The sequence below is a fragment of the Microcebus murinus genome, chromosome 17 (assembly GCF_040939455.1).
Source record: "Microcebus murinus isolate Inina chromosome 17, M.murinus_Inina_mat1.0, whole genome shotgun sequence".
Taxonomy (NCBI): Eukaryota; Metazoa; Chordata; class Mammalia; order Primates; family Cheirogaleidae; genus Microcebus; species Microcebus murinus.
This window is the reverse complement of record NC_134120.1, coordinates 57,991,449-58,011,319: the sequence shown is the minus strand read 5'-3', so window position 1 is coordinate 58,011,319 and position 19,871 is coordinate 57,991,449. Positions and strand designations below refer to the sequence as shown.

The 19,871-nt window shown below is 37.8% G+C and overlaps 2 protein-coding genes across 5 annotated transcripts in view; one reads left to right on the top strand and one right to left on the bottom strand.

The window, feature by feature from the left end:
• The window catches only part of CEP76 (centrosomal protein 76), a 32,162-nt gene extending 29,974 nt beyond the window's left edge, over positions 1 to 2,188 (bottom strand). For 2 of the 3 annotated variants that reach the window (XM_012746052.2, XM_012746051.3), the window contains exons 1-2: positions 2,064 to 2,188; positions 848 to 1,003 (exon numbers count right to left, since the gene is read on the bottom strand). In XM_012746052.2, the coding sequence (XP_012601506.1) occupies positions 848 to 1,003; positions 2,064 to 2,126 (219 nt within the window). In that variant the 5' untranslated portion in view covers positions 2,127 to 2,188. Of the gene's footprint in view, positions 1 to 211; positions 260 to 847; positions 1,004 to 2,063 lie in introns of those variants that run through there. The other variant, XM_075993703.1, reaches the window with a different exon arrangement.
• On the top strand, positions 2,068 to 18,267 carry PSMG2 (proteasome assembly chaperone 2). Of its 2 annotated transcripts, XM_012746060.3 has the most exons (7): positions 2,567 to 2,765; positions 5,086 to 5,257; positions 9,343 to 9,401; positions 9,773 to 9,891; positions 10,939 to 11,112; positions 16,745 to 16,865; positions 17,949 to 18,267. In XM_012746060.3, the coding sequence occupies exons 1-7, from the start codon at positions 2,709 to 2,711 to the stop codon at positions 18,039 to 18,041; spliced, it is 795 nt and encodes a 264-aa protein (XP_012601514.1). In that variant the 5' UTR covers positions 2,567 to 2,708; the 3' UTR covers positions 18,042 to 18,267. The 2 variants fall into 2 exon arrangements, 1 of the variants encoding a protein (XP_012601514.1); XR_012912823.1 differs by lacking the exons at positions 5,086 to 5,257; positions 10,939 to 11,112; positions 16,745 to 16,865; positions 17,949 to 18,267 and having other exon boundaries at positions 2,068 to 2,765; positions 9,773 to 9,802.
• Positions 18,268 to 19,871: the final 1,604 nt, after the last annotated feature.

Here is a 19,871-nt window from a genome sequence, read left to right as displayed (position 1 = left end):
CTAATACTAAGGAATTAAATTTTCTTCAAACAGTGCCATCCACAGAATGCTAAGAACAAATCCTTAACACCTTAAATAAGGTGAAACTTTCTTTAAACCTTATATGACATTTGGCTTGCAATTCCACCATGAACTGATTTTAATAAGAAAGTGACATTCACACGCAGAAGCCGTTACTGGGTCAATTTTTATAACAAATTAGTTCATAGACCTCAAAAACCAAAAAAAGATGGTGTATTAAAATACTTATTCCCTTGCGTATTATGAAGTCCAGCCAATTTTTACATTATATTACCAGGTATTGAGGTCATAGTTTTTCATTATTGCCTCATTTTCAAAAGAAGGCCTACTTACTAACTGCACTGAGAGGCCAACTATCATCTCAATACCGACCTATTTGTATGAAAAGTTTTGAGGGCTCTTATGCAGTTATTTTCTTAAAGAAATTTATAATTTGTCAATCATATAGTCCCAAAAGAATGTTTATTTTAAAAATAAGCTTAATCTAAAAAATTATAGAACTATCTTAGTGAAAAAGAACCTTTTTATGGTGAACTAATTTGACTAAAATATGCATATTTTAAATTACAGATCTAGAAAATAACAAGAGAAAATTTTGTCACTGTACAGAAAGGAATATGGTATATAACTCAGATTTTACTGATACACAATACTATTTGCTATACTCAAGGGTAGAGCTAGCCTATAGTTTAAAGAAGGATATTACTAGACAAAATGGCCTTATTTTAAAATGGCTTTACTAGGAGAGGCCCCAAATGTGGACCCTATAAACAGTGTTATGGGCATATACTCATACTCTAAATTTTTTTCCTATTAGATTACTTACAGTAACAAAATTAAGTTCTTTCATCACATCATCAATGATTCCTCGACGTCTAAGGGCTTTGATCAAATCTTCTGTTGATAAATGTTGTTGATCGGGTGCCAATTCTTCTCGTATAGTCTCAGCAAGGATTTCTCTTATCCTTCCATGGACATCCATCTATGTAGAAAACTTGCATTATAATTTACATTACAAAGTCAAATATTGCTTTTTATGTTTTAGGCTTCTTGTAACAGTAAACTTACAATTATTACCCCAACTGAATAAAAGTAACCTTTTAAAAGATGAAACTTTTGAGTATGAATTCTAGAAATAATCTCTACTGGTTCTCTGCTACCTCTGTTACAATTTCCCCACAAATAACACTCAAACAAAACAAATCTTTTGAGATAAAGTATAGTATAATTAGAACACAGACCTGGACTAGGCAGATCAATGATGTTATGTCTTTCATACTTTAATCTGTCTAATGATAAACTGATCAGCTTGCAACTTAGGTGTATCTGTAACCTTTAGCTAACTAATTTACTCTTTGTGAATGTTTCACCTGTAAGATGGAAAACCTAGTGCCCTCTCACAAGAGTGTCGTGAGGATTAGATGAAAGATGCTAGAAACCTAGAACAAAATCTGGCTTGCAAGTGCACCACACATGGTGGGTTTTATTACTTCAGCATATTGCATTCAGTTGAGGTCCTCACACACTCCGGGTTCTTGTAGTGCCCCCAAGTATTCCAAATAGTTTTGTTAAAAATCCTTCAGGAACTTATTTTCCATGACTTCTTTGTGAATTGCTGATTGAAGCTCCTGGTTCTACTTCTACAATACCCATATATTTCATTCTTAAAGTAACCCTAATATCTCACCTCAGGATATTAACCCGCTCCAAACACAACTGACACTCAATTAGACTTCCAGAAATCGCTCACTAAGCCCTTCGCTTTCAGTGTCCTATAACCAAAACCGTCCTATCACCTCAGACTCTTACTGGCACTCCTCGGCTTGTTCACTTTCATGGAGGCTAGAAAGCTCTTCTGGCTCCAAACTCGAAGTTCTGCCCACCTCGCGCTCTGCGTCCCACAGCCCTTGCTCGAGTCCTGGCAAAAAGGCGCCGCAGTCGGCTCGGCCGAGGGCTGCCCGGCTGGGGGCTCGGGCGCTGCGGGCAGGTAAGGCCCCGGCTCGGCCTGAAGCGGTCACTCCCCGCGCCCGGGCGGCTCTCACCTTGCTCAGCTGCTGATGGATGAGCTGCTTCAGTTCGGAGGCCTTCTCCGGAGGCAGAGACATGCTGGCAGCCAGCGCCTCCCAGCCGCTCCTCCCCGCCGCAGACGCCCTACCCGCGCGGCGCGCCCGGCCCGGCCAGGGAGCGTTAGTACCCGCTGAAGCACAAAGCGGCGCAGGCCCTCGCCTCGCGCAGCTCCCGGGGGGCGCGACGCCGCGTCAGACCCGGGGTCGGGCGGGAACCGAGGCCGCGGCGGCGGCCGTACTAACTGTTTTCAAACGGTGGCGGACTAACAGGGCTCAGGGCTGTCCTCCGCGCTGCCTGATCATCTCCGCCTCCGCTCCACCTTGTCACGAGCCCTGCACCCCGCGACCTCAACGCACCCCATTGCCTTGCCTTGCCGAAAACGCTACCGGTCCCCCTACTCACACACCTCCCGCGGCCTCTTTCTACCCCCTGGACCGGCAGGTAGCTGGACAGGTCCTCAGGATCGGCCCTGAGGGATTCGAAGGACCCCGGCCGCCTCGCGCGAGGCCCCTGGGACTCCGGCGCGCGGACCTGGCTCCTAGTTCGGAAGCCCGCATTCCCGCGCCCCTCGCTCTTTCCAGGCTCGCTCTTATCCTCTTTCCCCCAACACCGCTGCGACCATGTTTGTTCCCTGCGGGGAGTCGGTCCCCGACCTTACGGGCTTCACCCTTCTGATGGTGAGTCTCCGCTGGAGCTTGGGACTGCTGCCTCCCGGGAGGCCTCTGCGGTGTCACCACCTTCACCCGGCGTGTGTCGCGGGGCCTTGGGAGAAAGAGGGCACTAGTTTCTGTTTCAGGTTCTCAGCCTGAAAAGATAGGAGGTTGTCTGTGGAGGTGGCGGTCCAAATAGAACCTTTGTTGGCGCTGTAATTAAAACATTCAAGTTTGCATTTGTAGTCTTTGTTGCCTGTAATATGTTAGTATAATTCCAGATTCATTATACATTGTTTAGGGCATCCTTAAATTTTATCCTAGAAGGTCTTTTTTCAACTTGTTTTAGAGTCAGTCTTAAGCTAGTACGTCATTATCCTTAACCAGAGAACTACTGATAGGGTGATAAAAAACTTTTGCCAGCAGCTGACACAGTTTTGTCGTTTTTCCATATGGCCTATATTAATTCATTGTTTTATCAACATTTTATTATATGCCAATATTAGAATAAGACTAGGTGCTTCTCATGGAGTTTACAGTCTAGTTGGAAACACATGTAAATCAATAAGGCCCTGAGATAATTGGGAGGGGAGGGACAGATGGGCCTGCTAAGAAAAACTTCATAGAGAAAGTAATTACTAAAAGAGGGAGGGGGGGTGAGATAGGGGTACCTGGGAGTAGGACATTTCGGAAAGATGCATGTCTAAAACAGGCACATAGGCATGGGGGATCTGGGGACTGCAAAGAATTTAAGATGACACATTGAGAGCATAAGCCGGAAGCCCTGTGCACCCAGAAGGCACCATTAGAGAATGCACTGTTTGAAGTGGCATAAGGCTGGAGAGAGACAGAACTATCATTCTTTTATTCACTAAATATCAAACATATAACCTCAAGAAGGAGGGAATGGACATCTTTCAAAAATAGCCAAGAGATGTGTAAGATGAAGAAAGTAGGTTAATGGTGATCATCTGGGCAAACAGTTACCAGTGGAGTGGTGAAGAGGGAAGCTGTATTGGAGCAGGTTGAATAAGTGGTAAAGAGGAGGTAGAGACCTATGTGTATATTCATTCATTAGCTCAGAAAGTTCCTGCTTATGTTTTAATGGACAACTCTTGGAGAATTTTGGCTATGTAGAAATACAAGAAGTGAGGTAGCAACTAGGGGACTAAGTGGGGTCAAGAAAGGGTTTTTAAAATGAAAGATATTAGAGCACGTTTACATGCTGATGGGAATAATCCAATAGCAAGGAAAAGAGGGATGATGCAGAAAAGTCTAACCCAAGAAGCAAAATCTTGGAGCAGGGAATTGCAGGAGTTAACTAGGGGATTGGTAGATGACAGCAGTGATAAGTGGGAGAATACTCTGAAGGCCAAAAAAGAAAAAACAATTGCTGAAGGAGCTACATTAAAGATCTACTTTGGAGATGTAATCAATAAAAATTAGTCATTAATTAGATACAGTTGATAAGGGAAAAAGAAGATTTCTGGTTTAGGTGATTGAGTGAATAATGTTGTTTTCTCTGAAATATAAAATATGAGGACAAGTTTGAGCAAAAATTTAGTTGTGTACAACTAAATGTTGAATGTGAGTTGCCTATGACCCAACCATATGGAGATATCCATTAGGCTCTGGAGCTCAGATTCGTGTTTTGGGCTGTAGGTAGAGATTTGGCAGTTTGGCTACTTAAAGTCATGGGGATAAGTATGTATGTTTACTATGAAAAGAAGGTCACTTGACCCATTGGGAATAGTTAGAGAAAGAGGCACTAACAAAGTGAATGGAAAGAAAACCCAGGAGTGCTTTTGTTTATACCTCACAGCATGCTTTTCCACTCCCTAGAGTATTCTTTTCCCAGATCTCTGTATGGCGCCTTCCTTTACCTCTTTCAGTCTATTATCATTTGTCACCTGAACAGGGTCTTAACTTGATCACCCTATTTAAAATTGCAACTAACCACATACACACACACACACACTCGCACTCAATTTTTCTCCATAGTGCTTACCAGTATATATTTTACTGTTTATTTTATTTATTCAGGTAAGCCATTCCCTCACTAGAATGGAAGCTTCACAAGGACACAAACTTTCATTGATGAGTTTCGCTGTATTCCCAGTGTCTACAGCAATGATTGACAATCATTCAATAGGTATTCAATAAGTATTTGTTAAAGGTGAAGGAGGCCCCAGTTGACATCTTGGTTATAGCTAATGAAAGTCAATAATCTACCTATGATGGACCTCATCATAAGCATTCAATACTAGTACTATGATTATTATCTTCTAAATTTTTTAAAGTGCTGCTAATTTTGGTGACTGATTGAATATATCTTTTTAAATTTCAGCCAGCAGTCTCTGTTGGAAATGTTGGCCAGCTTGCAATAGATCTGATTATTTCTACACTGAATATGTGTAAGATTGGTTACTTCTATACTGATTGTCTGGTGCCAATGGTTGGAAACAATCCATATGCGACTGCAGAAGCAAATTCCACAGAACTTAGTACAAATACTGAAGGTATGTAAAACACTAGCATGGTTCGGAGACAAGGTAGAGTTGTTTTTAAATTAAAAATATACTCTATTGGCCAGGCGCGGTGGCTCACGCCTGTAATCCTAGCACTCTGGGAGGCCGAGGCGGGGGATCGCTTAAGGTCAGGAGTTTGAAACCAGCCTGAGCAAGAGTGATACCCCATTTCTACTAAAAAAAAATATATAGAAAGAAATTAATTGGACAACTAAAAATATATAGAAAAAATTAGCCGGGCATGGTGGCACATACCTGTAATCCCAGCCACTCTGGGAGGCTGGGGCAGAAGGATTGCTTGAACCCAGGAGTTTGAGGTTGCTGTAAGCTAGGCTGACGCCACAGCACTCTAGCCCAGGCAACAGGGTGAGATTCTGTCTCAAAAAAAGAGAAATAAAATATATACATATATATATATATGTATATGTATATATACACACACACTCTATGGATACTGGTTTTTACTAAATATTTACGTAGTGCCAGCTATGGGTAGAGTTCACAATCCAATCACATTGTCCTATTCTTTTACATCCTGATTTTACTGATTAGCATAGAGATTGAGTTGTGTGGCACAAGTAGGTATACACTTTTCCCATACCATAAATCTTCATAATTCCTCATTGGATTATCAGGCTTGATTAGTCAGGGAACGCAGTTTGCATTGCACTGACCACTGTTCGCTTATAATGCAAGACAGTACCAAGGGAGTAAAGGAAAAGCTCATATTGATCATGAAACACAGGAGTATCCAGTTACTTTTTTTGATTGACTGAGTACCCTATTGGCCTCTAAGCTTGCCATAATGAAGTGCATTTTGGAGAAATAAGTCTATTATTGAAATTCCTACAAGAAAGATTGCTTTGTTAATACAGACTAAATTTCTTTTCTTTTTTTTTTTTTTTGAGACAGTGTCTCACTCTCTTGCCTGGGCTAGAGTGCTGTGGCGTCAGCCTAGCTCACAACAATCTCGAACTCCTGGGTCAAGGGATCCTCCTGCCTCAGCCCCCTGGATAGTTGGACTACAAGCATGCGCCACCATGCCTGGCTAATTTTTTTCTATTTTTAGTTGTTTGGCTAATTTCTTTCTATTTTTAGTAGAGACAGGGTCTTGCTCTTGCTTGGCTGGTCTTGGGCTCCTGAGCTCAAGCAATCCTCCCACCTCAGCCTCCCAGAGTGCTAGGCTTACAGGCTTGAGCCACTGCACCCAGCCAAGACTAAATTTCAGTTATTGCCTTAAAAGATAAAGAACTTATTGCTTTAAAAGATAAAGAACTATGAATGGTAAGACTAGAATTCATATACTTACAACTATTCCATAAAGGAGGTTTATAGATAAGGAAACCATGGCACAGAGAAGATAACTAGGTTATTCAAGGTCATTTGGTTAATAATTGGTATAACCAAGATTCTAATCAAGGCAGCCTGGCTCCAGAGACCTACTTCTTGGCAATATGCCCCACTGCTAATGCACCTTCACTCAAGTAGAAGATCCACTGGCTTTCCTTTCACACAAACTGACAGCAAATCAATTGTATGGCTATAGTTCTTTAATCCACTTTTTTTTTAAGATTAAGTATTTTGAATTAAATTATGATCATGACATGCCACTCCCTAATATATAAATATGCATCTCCTAAGAGATTAAATTTTCTTACATAGTTAAAATAACATTACTGTAACAAAATTAATCATTTCTTAATCTCTTACTATACATTATCTATATTCAGATTAGCCCAGTTTATCCCCAAAATGTCATTTAAACTTAGTTTGTCCAAACCAGGACTCATAGCACGCCTGATTGTTGTGTCCTTGAAATCTCTTTTACTCTAGTCCCTATTTCCCCTTCATCACAAACCTGGTTCATTGAAAAAAATACTGGTCCCGTTGTCCTGTAGAATGTCTTGTTGCCTTCTGCATTTGTCTGATTACTTTCTCCTAGTCTCATTTGGTTTATTCCTCTAGCCCCTGTATTTTCTGTAACTAGAGTTAGGTCTAAAGGCTTGGTTAGATATATGGTAAATATTTTGGGGCAGAATACATAAAAGGTGATGTTGCCTTCATATTATATTATGCAAAAATTAAAAAGTACTATGAAACAGGAACCTAACCCTTTGCACTCAGATGTCGAGTGTGACTCAACACAGTTAGCAAAAATTTTATAGAGATTAACATTACTCTTTGAATGTATCAATAATTTGAAATATAAAAATATCCAAATATCACTGCAAAGTAGACTCAAAAAAAAAAAAAAAAACAATATCCAAATAAATTTGTATGAAAAGAAACTCCAGTTTTTTATTCTACTGCCACGCTTTGTAAAATCTGGGGTATTTAAAAAATTAAATCCTGAGTAGAATAAAGGAATCGAGAAAAAAGCAAGTGAGTGCAAAGGGTTAACAACAATAATTGTATGATACACTGATGGAAAATACTCCTATTATTGAAGATGGTATATCTTATATTTTAAAGCTTAGCCTGCCCACCCCCTATAGATAAATTCTTTTCACACCTAGGTCTGTTGAATTGGACTGTATATGTCAAAGATATATTAAATTCCTGACTGAGTAGCCTATGCCTTAGTCCCTTTTCCCTAAATGTATACCCTTCTCCTTAATTTCTAAACTTCCTTTGGCCCCAATATACCTGGTGCTCACTAGACTTGCTGAGTTCAACATAGCCCTCTCTCATGCCATGTCACACCAGCCAGAAGCAGACAGTCTCCGAAAGACTTGCCCAGTCCAGGGTTATTTATAATCTAGTGACCAAAAGCTTACTCCTTAGCATAGTGGCCTAATCCTGTGTCCTTAGAGACTCTATTTTGTCCTTGGTTTATACAAGGGCTTCTCATTCTTAGAAGTGAAGTTGGGCAGGGAAACCTTAAGTATCTCTAGAGTGGGCCCCTGTGGAATCTGTTGAAGGCTATATAGATCCTTTTCCCAGAAAAAATGTACACATTGCCTCACAGGAAACGTACATGTTATTTTAGGTCTTTCAAAAAAATCTTAACACAAATGTACCTATTTTGGAGATTTTATTACATGGCTAACATTCTCTTATATTGTGCTATTTCTTCTGTTAATGCCAATGACTTTTGCTGTTGTCTAGAGAGAAGAGGAGAGAATATCAGAAACCAAAAGTTTACCTTTCTTAAGGATGGTTTGTTGTTTTTTTTTTTGAAACAGAGTCTTGCTCTGTTGCCCAGGCTAGAGTGCTGGAGCGTCAGCCTCACTCACAGCAGCCTAAAACTCCTGAGCTCAAGCAATCCTCCTGCCTCAGCCTCCCAAGTAGCTGGGACTACAGGCATGCACCACCATGCCCGGCTAATTTTTTTTTTCTATATATTTTTAGTTGGCCAATTAATTTCTTTTTTTTTTTTTTTTTTTTTTTTGAGACAGAGTCTCGCTTTGTTGCCCAGGCTAGAGTGAGTGCCATGGCGTCAGCCTCGCTCACAGCAACCTCAAACTCCTGGGCTCAAGCGATCCTCCTGCCTCAGCCTCCCCAAGTAGCTGGGACTACAGGCATGCGCCACCATGCCCGGCTAATTTTTTCTATATATATTAGTTGGCCAATTAATTTCTTTGTATTTATAGTAGAGACGGGGGTCTCTGTCTTGCTCAGGCTGGTTTCGAACTCCTGACCTCGAGCAATCTGTTCACCTCAGCCTCCCAGAGTGCTAGGATTACAGGCGTGAGCGACCGCATCCGGCAGTTTCTATTTTTGATCTCACTCTTGCTCAGGCTAGTTTCAATTTCCTGACCTTGAGCGATCCGCCCGCCTCAGCCTCCCAGAGTAAATTAAAGTCAGAAGAAAAATAATTTTTGATATTTTCTTATAGTTAACTATTCAGAAATGAATCTATTGCATAGAATAAAGCCCACTGGCACATTTTAAGGTACTTCCAAAATGTTTTATTTTAATCAAATGATACAGTATATATGTTCTCTATTTTAATTATTGAAAATATTTAGCTACAAAAGATATTATTTGACTTTTAATTTTTATTATATTAATTTCAACTTGTATAACCCTTTCATTTTTGACTGTCATATGATTTCATTTTCTTGTCTTCGTAGTATATTCATTGCCTTCAAGAAAGCTAGTGGCTCTTCAATTAAGATCCCTTTTTATTAAGGTTAGTATGTTATATTTGCCTTTTTACATTTATTAAAATAAAATGAAATGAGAAAATACCAAGTTAGTATAATTAAGAATTAAGACTTCAAAATTATTTCTGTTTTTACTGTACGAATAGTTAAGATCTGATTCTATATAGAAATAATCTCATAGCAGATGTTTTACCATCATTTAATGATTTTATAGAAAGGAATTGGGACTTCTAGCTTAGATCTTATGTATTCTCAATTCAGATAGTGAAAATACTAATTTCAGTGTATATAAATTACATACCATTAGCACATCAAGTGATAAAATATCATATAGAATATTCTTATACTCTAAGACTAACTTTAGATTTTCTTTTTATTCCTTTAATGGTATACAAAGTATAAATCAAAGCCATTCTGTGAAAAACTACTTTCCTGGGTGAGAAGTAGTAACTTTACAAGAGTTATTATTCTTTCAAGCAGTCATTCATATCACCGTAATGATCTACAGCTTCGTAGGTATGTTCTTGTCTTTGAAAAAGTATTTTTATTATGGTTTATACTATGACAATTTCTCTATTGAAAAGTTAAAAAAAAAAGTTAAAAGCTAAGCTATGTGTATCCTTATCTCTCCTCACTGGAATTTAGAAAGAGGAAGGTAAAAGGAGATGGGAGGGAGTACAGTTAGGTACATCCTTTTAGTTCCTCTGAGGTTAGTACAGTTGGGACATGAGGAAGGCTTTTGTGTAAAGAAAGAGACAGTTTTGGAACCATGCTTTTAGTGTTTGCTGTCATATGCATGGAGCTCAGCTGATTAAGTGAAAAAAGAGAAAGGGTCCCCAAGATTTATTGGTTGATAACTTTTGAAAGATTAAATTGATGTTTCTATTTATTGTTACATATGCAACCATTTGTATTTGTAGCAATCCAGTTAACTTTAAGTTGTGCTCCCTGGCATGTCAGAGTGAATTCTTAAATATGAGACAAAGTGGGGGTATAGCTCAGAGGTAAAAAATAAAATAAAATAAAACAAAACAAGTATCCCAGAAATAGAAATATAAACTATCATCACATAAAGTTGATTAAATACTATATAGAATACTCTGATATTCTAAGATAAATAATTTTAGATCATTTAGAGTATAACTTTTATACACCTATAAAATCAGGATGACAAAATAATAAGACAAGAGTTACCCTTCAAAACTGGAGCTAATTTTTAGCACTCACTGTAGGCATTAACAGGCCTCATAACAGAAGGGAGCATATCTGTGGGAAATAGGTTTATCTTCACAATGACCTTGCCTTAGTTTAAGTTTTTACTTTTCCTGTCTCTTTACACTCTTTCTTAAGTGTGTAAATACCAAACTGGAGCAATATTTTTTACATAAGTCTGCTGAAACTTGTACTTTGCCTTCTGGCAAAATTTCTAGCACTCACAATAGACATTATAGGCCTCATAGCAGAAGGAATATGTGGAGAACAAGATAGTTTTAGCTGAAAGAACTTGCCTTAGTGTTTGTATTTGTGAGTTTTTAAAAAGTTACTTATGTGATTTTTTTCTAGTACTCCCTTCCGGTACCTATTTACACCTTCCATGCAAAAAAGTGTTCAAAATAAAATAAAGAGTCTTAACTGGGAAGAAATGGAGAAAAGCCCATGCATTCCTGAAATAAATGACTCTGAGTTTTGTATCCGTATTCCAGGAGGAGGTATCACAAAAGCACTCTATGATGAAAGGTGAGGTTGTTTGCCTATTTGTTTATTTCATACTTTAAGAATGAAATTAAGACAATTGGGAGAGGGTAGTAGATTACTTATTGGAACTTTGAAAATGTGTTTATAAAACAGGCACTATATTAGAGATCTTGCATTTAAGGAAAAGATTTAAATTTGGCTATAGACGAATTGGTTCCTAAAAAGCTGTATTTAATGCTTTCTTATGTGTGACATAGGGATCTTCTTCTACAAGAACACTTGTTAAAACCTATGATAAATGTAGATAATATAAAATTTACCATTTTAACTATCTTTAATTGTACAATTAAGTGGCAATAAGTACATTCACAGTGTGTGTATGCATCCCCACTGTCTACTTCTATTTTTTTCGTTTTTTTTCCCCAATGTCTACTTGTAGAACTTTGTCATCATCCTATTTAAAAAATCTGTACCCATAAATAAAAACTCTCCATTTTATTTCTGTAAGATTGGTAATAATGTTCCCACTTCGTTTCTCATTTTAATAATTTGAGCCTTCTCTCTTTTTTAGTCAATCTAGCTAAAAATTTGTCAATTTTGTTAATCTTTTTGAAGAACCAAATTTTAATTTCACTGATTTTTCTCTGTTGTTTTTCTATTCTTTATTTTATTTATCTCTGCTCTAATCTTTATTTTCTTCCTTTTGCTAGCTTTGGGTTTAGTTTGCTCCTTTTTTTCCTCTTTCCTAAGGTGTAAGACTTAGGTATTGATTTGAAAAGTTTATTTTTATTTTTTTTTTTTAGTGTATTATGGGGTTACAAGCGTTAAGGTTACATGTTGCCCATGCCCCCTCCTCTTGAGTAAGAGCTTCAAATGTGTCCATCCCCCAAACTATTGTTTTTTATTATATGCATTTACAGCTGTAAATTTCCCATTTAGTATAGTTTTCACAGCATGCCATAGTTTGCATATGTTTTCATTTTCATTCATCTCTAAGTATTTTAAATTTCTCTTGTGATTTCTTCCTTGACTCATTGGTTGTTTGAGAATGTGTTGTTTATTTTCCAGATATTTGTAAATGTTCCAGTTTTCCTTCTGTTATTGGCTTACAGCTTCATCCATTGTGATCAAAAAAGATACTTTGTATTATTTCAATCTTTTTAATTTATCAAGACTTGTTTTGTGGCTTAATATATGGTCTGTGCTGGAGACTGTTTCATGTGTACTTGAGAAAAATTCTGCTGTTGAGTAGAATGTTCTATATGTGTCTGTTAGGTCTAATTGTTTTATAATGTTCAAGTCTTCTGTTTCCTTATTACTCTGTCTGGTTGTTCTATCCATTATTTATTTATTTTTTATCTTTTTTCTTCCTTTTTCTTTTTTCTATCTGTTATTGAACATGGGATATTAAAGTTTTCAACTATTATTATAGAACTGTGTTTTTCTCCCTTCAATTATATCAGTGTTTGCTTTGTATATTTTGGGGCTCTGTTATTTTGTACACATTTGTATTTGTTATATTTTCTTGATGAACTGATGCTGCATCAATATATAATGTTCTTCTTTGTGTCTGATAGCAGTTTTTGACTTAACAGTCTATTTTGTCTAATACTATTATGGCCACCCCTGTCTCTTTTGATTACTTTGTGCATGGAATATCTTTTTCCATCTTTTTCACTTTCAATCTGTGAGTGTATCCTTAGGTCTAAAGTGAATCTTCTAGGCAGCATATGGTTATATCATTTTTTAATCCATTCTACCAATCTCTCCTTTTTTATTATAGTTTAATCCATTTACATTAAAAGTAATTACTGATAAGGAAGGACTTCTGCCATTTTGCTGTTTGTTATCTGTGTCTTACAGGCTGCTTTTGTTCTTTATTTCCACCATTACTGCCCTTTGTGTGTTTAGTTGATGTTTCATAATGACACTCTTTTATTCTCTTCTCATTTTCTTTTGTGTATTTTCTATACTGTCTCGTAGTTACTATGGTGATTACATATAACATCTCAAAGTTATAATAAACTTAAGTTCAATTGTATACAAAACCTCTACTTATATATAGCACTGTCCTTCCACTCTTGTATTGTCACAAATTACATCTTTTATACATTACATGTCCAGTGACATAGGTTTATAATTATTTTTTGTACATTTGTTTTTAAATCCTCTACAATTATTCTTTATTTTGAGACAGGGTCTCACTTCAGTGCCCAGGCTAGAGTGCAGTGTCATCATTGCTCACTGCAATCTCCAACTCCTGGGCTCAAGCAATACTGCTGCCTCAACCTCCTGAGACGAGTGGGTAGGACTACAGGTGTGTTCCACCTGGCTAATTTTTCTATTTTTTGTAAAGATGAGGTCTTGCTATGTTTCCCAGGCTGGTCTAGAATTCCTGGCCTCAAGCAAACCTCCCAACTCAGCCTCCCAAAGTGTGAACTACCATGTCTGGCCTACAGTCACTCTTTTTTTTGTTGTTTTTGAGACAGAGTTTCACTGTGTTGCCCAGACTAGAATGCTGTGGTGTCAGCCTAGCTCACAACAACCTCAAACTCCTAGGCTTAAGCAATTCTACTGCCTCAGCCTCCCAAGTAGCTGGGACTATAGGCATGCACCGCCATGCCCGGCTAATTTTTTCTGTATATTTTTGGTTGGCCAATTAATTTCTTTCTATTTTTAGTAGAGATGGGGTCTCCTCTCGCTCAGGCTGTTTTCAAACTCCTGATCTTGAGCGATCTGTCCGCCTCGGCCTCTCAGAGTGCTAGGATTACAGGCGGGAGCCACCACACCTGGCCCCTGTAGTCACTCTTAATTAGTCTTTAGGAATCATGAACATTAAGAAGGCAAATGAAAGTGAAGATAGAAACTAGAAAAAGATCTTGTTTTTCTTTAGCCCTTGTTTTGATACATTGATGTTTATGTCCACACTCAGTCTGCCATTCTATTTTTAGACACACTATCCTTGTTTTGCCTGCCTTATCCCTTTGCCTCCTACTTCACAAGACCCAAATCTAACTTAGAGGCTAACCAGTAGGTCTTGATGTATGCTTTAACTTCCTCTGACTCTTCCTTGCTGGGGATTGATGTGCCTGATGAGTTTGTGGGAAATAGAGCCAATGACTATGAAAGGAGGAGGACAGCTTTTTAGAAGGTGGCTTCTGCTGCTTCTCAAACCCATATGTTCTACTCTTCACTCTCCTGTGGAGAGATGAATGGTGGCATTCCTCTGGTCCCTTCAGTAGTGGGCTTCAAGAGTTGAGCAGGGCGAGGCCTAGAAAAATATGTCCCCAATACCATTGCTCAGAGTCAATTGGTAGGTCTGTGTCCTCATCATGATACATTTCAGGAGTATAAATCTAGTATTGCAAAATAGAACCACTGCTTTGCTTGCTCTGAAATCTATATTGTGACTTACACATGACCTGAAGAAGTTATAGTAGTAGTAACAGGGGTATAAGTAGTAGTAATAGCAATAGCAGCAAACTATGTACCTGATGGTGTTCTGTGTACCTTACATGTATTAACTCATATGATTCTCATAGTAAACATGTAGATATAACTACATGTAATAAATAAGAAAATTGAAGAGCAGCAAGATAATTTGCTAAAATATAGGAAGCTGGGTGCAGTGGTTCGTGCCTGTTGTCCCAGCTACTCAGGAGGCTAAGGCGAGAGGATCATGTGAGCCCAGGAGTGTGAGGCCAGTCTAAGCAACATAATGTGACCCATCTCTTAAAAAAAAATAAAAGTGATTCAGGTAGTAAGTGCCAGAGCCAGGATTCGAACACAGGCCTCTGGCTTCAAATCCTGTACTTCTAATCACTTTGCTATAGGGTGTAATACTCATGGTCTAAGAGCACAGTGAACTTTATTCTTTGTCTAAAAGTTGAACCTCTCCATGCCAAGTGAAGGCAAACTTAAAAAATAAAGTTGAACCCCTTTCTTGTATTTATACCCCTGCTTTCTTTTTTAAAAATAGTTAAGACTTCTATGCCAGAAATGATATATGCATCTCAACTTGTTTTCGCAGTACAGCTTGTTTTGTCCATCTCTGGCCATCTTTGTGTATCATTCCAGCTTTTATCTTTTTCCCTAAGAACCTACTCTATTCTTATTTAAAATGACCATTTCCTTCAACTTTTCTTTTTTTCCTAGTCCATCACACATTCAAGTTTTTGGTGTTTTTTTGGGACTGGGTCTCACTCTGTCACCCAGGCTGGAGTACAGTGACTTGAGTTCATTGTAGCCTGGAACTCTTGGGCTAAAGCCATCCTCAGCCTCCCAAAGTGCTGGGATTATGAGCATGAGCCACTAGACATTCAGGTTTTTACTTCTTCTCCTGTCTTGCTTATTTCCCATAAAAGACTCTACCACTTCAAACATTCCCTTACCAGGACCTAAAAGCCCTGGCTACCTAATCATTCTCTGTACCTGCCCTGCAAACCACCAGCTTTCAATTATAGACTGTTGTATTAGCTCAGGGTACGATGAAAAGATACTATAGACTGGGTGGCTTAAACAGCAGAAATTTATTTTCTCTAAGTTCTTGAGACTGGAAGTCCAAGACCAGTGCTGGCATTGTCGAGTGAAGACCCTCTTCCTGGCTTGCAGACGGCTGGCTGCCTTGATGTGTGTTCACAGCTAAGATTTCCCTCTTTCTCTTATAAGGCCACAATCTTATTGGATTAGGGCCCCACCCCACGATCTCATTAACCTTAATTACCTCCTAAAGACCCTATCTTCAGATACAATCACAACATATAAGTTTGGGTGGACACGAAGACCTAGGTTCAAATCCCACCCCTGCCACTTACAAGATAATAGAACTTTGAGCACATTAACTATGTTTTTAAACTCTTTAAACTTGTTTCATCATAATAATAACTATTAATAACACTCCCATTATATGCATTGTTCACTGTTTTAAGCAATTTTCCTCTATCACCTCCTTTAAACTTCACAACCACCTCTGAGGTAGGCTCTATTATTATGCCTCTCTTATAGATGAGGAATGCTAGAGCCCTGTTAAGTAACTTGCCCAAGATGTCTGGTAAGTGGGAAAGGTAGAATTTGAATCTTAGGGTTCTGTCCTTATTCCCATTATTCTAAACTAATTAATAAAATGGAGATAATGATAGCTTCCTTGGAATTGTTATAAGGATTGAATCATAAAATTTGCACATAAGCACATAATAATCACTTCATTAAAATGGTATCTGTAAGAACCAATAGTAAGTTTTCTTTCCTTTATTCCATCCTCTTCTGCAGTTTTCCTTCACTGCTGTAGATTATTAATAACCTGGGTGTTATTTTCTTTCTGTCTCTTTACTGTGGTGCTTCTAAAACTCACTCTCTTCTAACGTAGATTTTGGGAGTAGGTCAAACATATCTCATTTGCTATATCCAAGGACAGAGAGAATGGTTTTTCATGTAGCCTTGGGGTAAGGCATGAACTTGCATCTTCCCCAGGTGGGTGTTACATAGCTCCTAATCCTGTTCCCACAAATAAAAGAATATTCGTGAGGCAAAGGGAGATGAGCAAGTGATCTTATGATGTGGTATATTTTCCTTTCCTAAAACCTGGCAGGTTAACTTAGCTATAAAGACAGACATGCTAGAGTCAGCATCTTTTATCAGTGGAAAAATACTAAATTATTCTCTTTATTTCCTGTAGCTGTTCTAAAGAAATCCAAATGGCAGTTCTGCTGAAATTTGTTTCAGAAGGGGACAATATCCCAGATGCATTAGGTCTTGTTGAGTATCTTAATGAATGGCTTCAAATAATCAAACCATGTGTAAGTTTTACTACAGCTTAAGCCTCTTTCTTGTCTGGTTATGTAGTCATTAACTTGCATTTCATATACTATGTAAGTAGACCATATAGGTGAAATGTTATATTAAATATAGACACATCTTTACATAAAATTTTGTTTAAGTGAAACTTTTAAAAATAAGAGAAGGCAGTTGTTTCACTAAAGCTGATTTTCCAAAAAGGAAAATCCTAATTCTTCATTGTTTTCATTGTTCATGTTACATTAATTATGCCAGACAGATTCTTATAAAAATAAACAAGTCTTTGGAATTCAGGATTTTTTTTAGAGAAGCAAAAATTCAGTATGTATTATAATTAAGACACGTTTCTGTATTATGAAACGAGAGCATTGCACCCGGGGAAATGAGTCAGACTTTAGGCATGACAGAGGCACCAAAGTCTACAATATATGATGAGTGGTAACTATCTCTTTTTTTTGAGACAATAGTCTCTGTTGCCCGGGCTAGAGGGCCGTGGCGTCAGCCTAGCTCACAGCAACCTCAAACTCCTGGGCTCAAGCAATCCTACTGCCTCAGCCTCCCAAGTAGCTGGGACTGTAGGCATGTGCCACCATGCCTGGCTAATTTTTTCTATATATTTTTAATTGGCCAATTAATTTCTTTCTATGTTTAATAGAGACGGGGTCTCGCTCTTGCTCAAGCTGGTTTCAAACCCCTGACCTTGAGCGATCCTCCCGCCTCGGCCTCCCAGAGTGCTAGGATTACAGGCATGAGCCACCGTGCCCAGCCTCGTAACTATCTTTTTAATTCATGTTTTTGGCAAGAAAAAAATTGATACAAATCAGATGACTCTCATTTTTTTAAACCCCATATTCTTTTAAATTTGATTTTACTTAATAGACTCCATCTGCAGCCTTTCTTGGCATATCTTTATGATTTGGAACTTGAACAAATTTATCTTCAGTTGACATGAAGACATAGAAACTTACTACTTTATTTTTCCTTAAAGTAAAACTTGACAAAAAGTGTCAGAGAACCATAATATACATTAGAAGGGGATTTGATGATAAAATTGAAAGATTAAATGTTATGTTCTTCACTTACAGAGTGATGATCCCACAGCATCTACCTTGAGGTGGAAAATACCAAGTTCTTGGAGATTACTCTTTGGCAGTGGTCTTCCCCCTGCACTTTTTTGATGTGTTTTCAGTTTTTGTACCTTATATCCCAAGACACTTATTATCAACACAACTGCTAAACATTCTGTACAAAAATTTGTATAATATGAGAATATATTAGGAAATAAACATTTGCTTTTCACGGAAAATCTCAAAAAAAAGGATTAACACAAGCTGTTTTTGCCATGCTTTTCATCATATACAACAAATGTAAATTTTGTACAATAAAATTTTATTTCCCAAGTAATTTTGTCTTAAATAATATCCTCTTTTAAAAGCTCAAACTCTAATTAGTTTCCTATTTCTGCTGTCATAAATCACAACAAACTTAGTGGCTTAAAACAACAAAAATTTATTTTTACTTACAGGTATAAAAGTCAAAACTCCAAAAATGTGTCTTACTAGGCTAACATCAAGGTGACGGGAGGGCTGTGTTCCTTCTGAAGGCCCTAGGGGAGAATCTGTTTCCTGCCCATTTCAAGCTTCTGGGGCTGCCATGTTCTTTGACTCATGGTGGCTTCTTCCATCTTCAAAGCCAGCAGCCCAGCATCGTCAAATGTCCCTCTCTCTTTCACTTATAAGGACCCTTGTGATTACATTGGGCCCATCACAATAATCTAGGATAATTTCATCATCTCAAAAGGATTTTAGTATAAAAGAAATAATAAAAAATAGTTTTCATTTTTGAGTGCCTACACTGTATGTACCAGTCACTTTACGCATAATCTTGCTCCTGCAGCACCAGATAACCTGCAATACTGCAGACAGACACCAGAGGGAGCAAGAGATTACAAGCTGAAAAACCAGCAAAACTCTCTAATTGGGAAATTACATACACCAGCCAGAGAAGTTAAATCTTCCAAAAAACATTTAACAGGATTCCAAAATCTCTACCCAGGCTGGTTGCTGAAAGTTTTCCCTATACAAAGCCAGTATGTAAAGATTGGGAGAGGTGGCTGTTTTATTAAATGCATAAAACAGCAAAAATCACAAAGTAAATGAAGAAATAGAAACATAGCCTAGTCAAAGGAACAAATTAAATCTCCAGAAACCAACCCCTAGGAAACAGAGATCTATTAGTTTCCTGACAAAAAATTCAAAAAATTGTCTTAAACACAAACTCAGTGATCGACAAGAGAATACAGACAACTAAACAAAACCAGAAAAACAATGTATGACAAAATGAGACTATCAGCAAAGAGAAACAAACTATAAAAAAGAACCAAATAATTTTGGAACTGAAGAATGTAATAGCTGAATGGAAAAATTCACTAGAGGGGTTACAACAGACTTGATCAAGCAGAAAAGAAAATTAGCAAACTTGAAGATGGGTCATTTGAAATTGAGTCAGAGGAACAACCACCAAAACAAAAAATAAAAAGGAATGAAAAATGAAGAAAACCTGAGGGACTAATGGGTCACCATCAAGTGGACCAATATGTGCATTATGGAAGTTCTTTTTTTTTTTTTTTTTTCATTGCTTTCCATCCTAGATTGTCCTAATTATGGAAGTTCTAAAAGGAGAAGAAAGCTTATTTAAAGATAATGGCAAAACATTCCAAATCTAAGGAAGAAAATGGATATTCAAATTTCAGAAGCTCAAAGGACTCCAAATAGAATGAACCTAAGAAATAACCAAGAACATAATCAAATTGTCAGTAGTCAAAGACAGAGAAACTTGAAAGCAATAAAAGAAAACTGACTTGTCACACACATACAAGGGCAGGCACTTCCCTAAATTATCAGATTTCTTGGTGGAAACCTTACATGGCAGAAGAGAGTGGGACAATATATTCTAAGTGGTGACAGAGTAAAGTTGCCAATCAAGAGTGCCATTCAGCAAAACTGTCC

Bases quoted from the DNA above. Each gene is read 5' to 3' on its own strand.
- PSMG2 (XM_012746060.3), top strand. From the start codon at position 2,709: ATGTTTGTTCCCTGCGGGGAGTCGGTCCCCGACCTTACGGGCTTCACC. The intron at 2,766-5,085 runs GTGAGTCTCCGC...TTTAAATTTCAG, and splicing joins CGGGCTTCACCCTTCTGATG to CCAGCAGTCTCTGTTGGAAA. The intron at 16,866-17,948 runs GTAAGTTTTACT...CTTCACTTACAG, and splicing joins TTCAAATAATCAAACCATGT to AGTGATGATCCCACAGCATC.